General features: G+C 44.8%; 1 protein-coding gene across 1 annotated transcript in view; it reads right to left on the reverse strand.

Moving 5' to 3' along the window:
• The window catches only part of SSPN (sarcospan), a 42,124-nt gene extending 36,837 nt beyond the window's left edge, over window positions 1-5,287 (reverse strand). The window contains exon 1 of the mRNA XM_082635943.1: window positions 4,754-5,287. Within this exon, the coding sequence (XP_082492069.1) occupies window positions 4,754-5,032 (279 nt within the window). The 5' untranslated portion in view covers window positions 5,033-5,287. The remainder of the gene's footprint in view (window positions 1-4,753) is intronic.
• Between the last annotated feature and the right edge of the window lie 713 nt (window positions 5,288-6,000).

Here is a 6,000-nt window from a genome sequence, read left to right on the forward strand (position 1 = left end):
TATACGCACTCAGTGGAGACTGAGGCCATGGGATTATCACTCCTCAGTTCCTAACTATCCTGTGACAGTTGCTATAATCAAAATTATTTCCCAGTGGCACTAGAGATGCAGTTTTAAGGTTTGGAAGCATATTAAAGCCCCAATATGAAAAATAATGTACTACTATGCAATGTGTTCCTAAAAATATAACTCCAGATTAAATTCTCAAATGTCAATACACATATATAGAAAATTGACATCATTTTTTTGCTTCTTGACTTGTTTTAGGGTCTATCCAAAAGCCCAGTGCCAAATCTTTCTCACTTCCAGTTTTTCTTCATAACCATGATCAAATCATTTAGGCAAACCATCATGTCGCAGTCTCTCCACTTACAGATTGCGGATAATAACAATATCTGTTCCTTACTTGCTATATGTCATATATCTACTTGTGAATTTCAGGGTGTATTCTTTTTTAAAATAAATAACCACCCAATTTCCCCTTCCATTAAGTCAAGATTAAAAATAGATTTAAAAAATCTGAATACACCTGCACTTTGAATTCCTTAGAGTACGTTAACATATGAAAACTGTTATTGAAATTCTTGACAGCACTCTTAATCATTACAGATTCATATGATAAGTTTTATGAATGACATTAAGGAAAGGAAATATTCTTCCCTTTAAGCTCTTTCCTTAAACTTTCTAATGTGATTACTGTAGTATATATCTCAGGGATTTTATTCCAGGGGGATGGGGTATGGGAACAATGGAGCAAGAGTGAGGAAAACTAAAAAAAGCACAGTAAGGCAAATAAATTCCCACTTTCCATGGGAATATTCCCTACAAGGACCAAGAAACTAACAAACAGTAAACATCTCCATTGGGGAAGAGAAGGAAGAGTTTGCTCTTAAATTGACTTCAAATAGAGATGCCAAAGCAAATAAATCACGGTAAGTGAAATACTTTGAAAGGTAAATGGACTTTAACAATATTTGCGTAGGTTAAAATTTTTAATCGCAAGTATTCATTACTGTCAGATAAGATAAGGCCACATGTCCATCAGGATCTCTGGAGATCTCCTCCTTGTATATGATTCATTATTTTTAGACCAATGCCTAGCTCGTCAGACATCCCCAACAAATGTTGCCGAATGAAAAAAATAAGCCAAAGTTCAAACATGTTATGCTTCACCTAAACCAAAATTGTATTGAGTAAGAAGTAAGTAAAGGACTCAAAGTTCTTAGATTTCTTCAATCCTTACACATTTTTTCATCAATAAGAATTCTGGAATGACACGCAAACTTGAATGTCTATTCGACCCAGCTACTCAAGCCATTAACAGAATTAAATGCAAACTTCTGTTTCCTAGGATCCCTTGCCCCTAACCAAGTTCATCCTCAAAGACCCTGTTTCAGTTTATGCTGTCCTTGTGGAGTGACTTGCAACCCTCAAGCCATGTAGAAAGAATTTTGAGAGAAGAATGGCACTTTTACAGGTTACGTGGTCTCCAGAGCAGTTCCATTCTTTTTTTTTTTTTTCCTTTACGGGAATCTTTTGTAATTGAAGTAAAAAGACTTCAGTCATGTCTCTGATGGAGGGTGAGAGTCATATTTACAGGTAGGTAAGAAATAACCTATTTGTTTTTCTAAAATTCTTCTGGACATAAAATCTCTGATTAGAGATTACCAATGGCTTTTTTTGTAACTAGAATTTCACTGAATATTCATCAAGCCACCCAGATATTGGTCAAGAAGAAGTTGCCTAAGTAAATTTATCCATATACCTAGATTCTATCATGGGAATGGTGATACCCAAATCCCAAAGTAATGCGATAGCAAACCTTGTAAAATGAAGTAAGTGTCACATGATCAGAGGCAACCAGTATAAACAGAAATAGAAGAGTGAAGCAGGTCAAACTGTCCATGGGGCGGGTGCCTCAGTCTGGGGGCCCTGCTTGAATTCAGCGTAAATTCCGGAAACAGGTTTGACTCTGCATCAGCCTCAGCCTCAGGGATTGACCTGTACTGCTTTGGTCTAACAGGTCTGCTAAATAGGGCAAACTTTCCAGTATCCCCTGGGGGATATACCAGACCAGAATCATTCCACGTCCCTAGGGAAAATGACCCTGAGGAGGCCCTTTTCCCCCCAGTTAATTTTTATAACCCTCCAGAAAGATTCAGAAAGGACTGGACTCATCTAATACCGCTAAGACTGCTAACAGTAACTTGGCTCAGATCAGAGAAAGGTGAGATGGCCGAACTGATAGCTTCTTCAGGGTTCAAACTGGTCTGGGAAATGGAGCAAGTCCAAGGTGACTGTTCTGCGTGATTAGAGATAAAATAGAGCCACTGCTACTTTGAAGAGCGCTACTACCAGTGACTGCTCCGCTCATGGCTAAGAAAAAGTGCGAACTCACGGAACGCTTACCGGGAGCCAGCACTGTTCTAAGTATTAGAACATGTATTCATTTCTTTATTCCGCAGGACAACCCTAAGAGAGAGGAATTATTATGACCATTCTGATTTCATCCGCGAAGACATAGAAGCCTAGAGAAGTTCAGTAACTTGCCCCAAGTTATTCAGTCAATAATGGCCGGGCGGGAGCTCAACACCAGGTGCAGTGTTTCCGCTTCTGTACTTCACCACCCGGCCTCCCTGCCTTTTCCCTTCCTTGAAAGCTTGGAAGAGCGCCCCAGGACCAACCACAGACAGCCTGAGGAGAACAACAAGCACGGAGTCTGTGGGAGACGGGGACAAGTTGCCTGCAGCTCCGGCCCAGCTGGGCTGAGCTTTTCCTTGCCCAGCTCCTTAGGGCCCCTCCTCTCTTGTCTCAGGCCATCTCCACTAACTGCTCTGCTCTGCATATGCTCTCTGTTGAAAGACAAGATTACAGATATCATCAATACAGATGTCACTACAAGAAAACTTCGAGCGGATCCCAGATTATAACCGAGACAACTGGAACAAACAGAGAACTGGCTGCAGGTAATGCTCTTTGCACCATATCCAGGGAGCTTCCAAGGGCAGTTAGGAGCATGTGATGCTCCTACAAGGAGCTCATGAAATTTCAGAGTTGCAAGATTTGTACGTTCCTGTCTTAAACATTAAGACAAATTTTCCCCACCTAATTTGCTTTTTTCGTACTGGACTTTTTAAAGTTGAAATAAAGAAAGGTTAGAAAACACATTTGTAAGTGATATTCAAAACCACTGAATGAGAAGTTTCGTTCCTTTCTTCTTTGAACTCACCTAGCCTTGAAGAACAGACATTTTTTTCCCTCTGAGTATGTTAACAGTCATTGAAGTGACTAAAATACCCAGTATATCTTAGTGAAAAGCTATTTTTAAAATCACTTGATTTAGAAAACTCCAATCATGATAATTTCATGGGAATTCTCAGTACACAAAATAAAAGTTTTAAATTACTCTGCAAGGATTTGGAGTTCGAATAATCTTAAATAGAAAATACCTGCATCAATGCATACTTAATCAGGTGTTTTTAACATCTGTCCCTGATCCAAAATTATTTTGAGGGTTGTTTCATAAGGTATAGTTCTTGTGGTAATTAATAGCAGCACTGATGCAATGTGAGACTAGGAGCCAGAGGTGCCGATTCTGGTCTCACCTGACTCCACCACTTTTCACCTCTGGGCTTTGAGAATGCCATTTAACTTCTCTTAGCCTGCTTCCTCGTGTCCACAGATGAATAACAGTTCCCACCTCAAAGTGTTGTTTCAGGGACCAAATGAAATAAGGCACGTGAAAGAGATTTTAGTAAGCCCGAGGCACTATAATAATAAAATTACAAACTAAATGTGGGAGCAGCATGGCCCAATGAGGAACACGCAGATGTAGTCTGGTGCTAAAAGGAACCAACTTGGTTGATTTGCCAACTTTGGAAACTCATGACCCTCAGTGGGTTTGCCCTTGGTTCTCTCATTTGAGAAATGGAAGGATAATAACTATCCCATAAGGCTAATGTGGGGATTAGAAATAATACGTGTAAGGCCTCTCTAGCAGGACAGGCCCACAGTAGGTGCTCAATAAATGGCACCCATTTCGTATCAGAGAAACCGTTTAATTAAGCCAAGTATGCTGTGTCCAAACACTCAACTCACAACAGCTGAGCGGTGTTCTGCTTCGAACAGTACATCCATTAGCAGAGTCCCAAATAAGGTTCCTGCCACGGCCAGCACCCTGGGTTTATCCCACTTTAGATTCCAGTGGATTAAGGCTGTGCTTGCTGTATTCACATTTCCTGCCTTCAACCACTGTTTTATAAACTTACTACCGGAACCTCAGATTTAAAAAATAAAATCAATTCTACCCAGTGTGGTCACTCCAAGTACAGGAATTTTCCTAACTTGCTTTTACAGGATGAACGTATTCACTTTTTTGCTACTTCTGTAGGGACGAGGGTGGGGTCCGCGGGCGAGGAGAAGGAAAAAGCCGAAGTGAATCTGCTGTTGTTATCGAGGCTGTTCAGTGTGACCAAAGTAAGCAGCCTGTGCCTCCCTCCCCAGCTCCAGCGCGTGAGGGTCAGGCCTGTCGGAGGCGGAGGCGTTCGGAGCCACAAGCAGGACAAGGGCACGAGCCCCGCCGCGCCCGGCCCGAGCAGACCCGGGGCGGCGGGCATCGGTCACCAAGCAGAGGGCGAGTTAGAGGCGTGGAGCCGGGGAAGGGCGCATGCAGGTGGGTTAGTGGTAACTCGACCATGCGGCGTGGCATTCCTGTCTGGCAAACGCGCTCAGGCAAAACAGACTCGATGCTTACAATGATCCCAGCCCAAAATGGAGTGTCTCTGACTAGCAGGGAGGAGCTGATGCCGGCCATGAGAAAGCCCACCACGGTCACGGCGACGCCCAGCGCCAGCTGCAGCAGCGCGAGCAGCAGCGGGAACCGGCAGCCGCAGCACCTCCGGGCCTCCTCCTCCCCGCTCTCCTTGGGGGCCCCCGCGCCCCTCTTCGGCCCCATGTCCTCGGGCCCCGCGGCGTCGGCGGCCGGCGGTCCCCCTTGGCTCTGCGCGCCGCGGCCCGGCCGCTCCCTGCCCATGGCGGTTGCGGGGCCGACGGAAAGGGCGGCGCGGGGCGGGCCGCGCTGGCCCTGCTCGGAGAGTTACGGAGGCTGAACAAATATGGCAAACATTTGGAGCGACTCGCCGAGCCTCCGAAGGCCACGGGGAGCCCGCGGCGGCGGGGGAGTCGAGGGGTTTCGCCAACTGCCAACTCGCCGGGCGGGACACAGCGCTCGCCGGATCGGGCAGGGTGGCCCCGCGCCTCCTAAACCCCAACGCACTTTAGACAGGCTGCGTGTGCGCGCGCGTGTGTGTATGTGTGCGCGCACGTCTGTGTACGCGGGGGTGTGTGTGTGTGTGTGTGTGTGTGTGTCTGTGTGTGTGTTGTATGTCTCCCACTCCAAACCCCAGGATTTTTTCGGTTTTGTTTTTGTTTTCTGAGAGGTGCAGTGCAAGGCGATGAATGTTTAAATCATTTGAGTTTAATTAGTAGAAAATTTAATCCGAAAGAGGCGTTGCTAGGCTCCAAGCTGTGAAGTTCCAGAAGTTAAATTGTTCTTTATTTTCCAAAAAAGGCATGGGCTCTTTCTTTTTAAATTCTGCGATCCTGCTGACAAATCAAGGTATTTTTCCTATTGAGGTATTTGCTTTTGAAATTACTATTTATACAGATGCTGGGATAATTGGGAACTCTCTCACATGTATTTTTTTTTAACATCTTTATTGGAGTATAACTGCCTTACAATGGTGTGTTAGTTTCTGCTGTATAACAAAGTGAATCAGCTATATGTATACATATATCCCCATATCCCCTCCCTCTTGCGTCTCCCTCCCACCCTCCCTATCCCACCCGCCTAGGTGGTCACAAAGCACCGAGCTGATCTCCCTGTGCGATGCAGCTGCTTCCCACAAGCATCTGTTTTATATTTGGTAGTGTATATATGTCAATGCTACTCTCTTACTTCGTCCCAGCTTACCCTTTCCCCTCCCCATGTCCTCAAGTCCA

This window comes from Mesoplodon mirus (genome assembly GCF_964341445.2).
Source record: "Mesoplodon mirus genome assembly, chromosome: 11".
NCBI lineage: Eukaryota > Metazoa > Chordata > Mammalia > Artiodactyla > Ziphiidae > Mesoplodon > Mesoplodon mirus.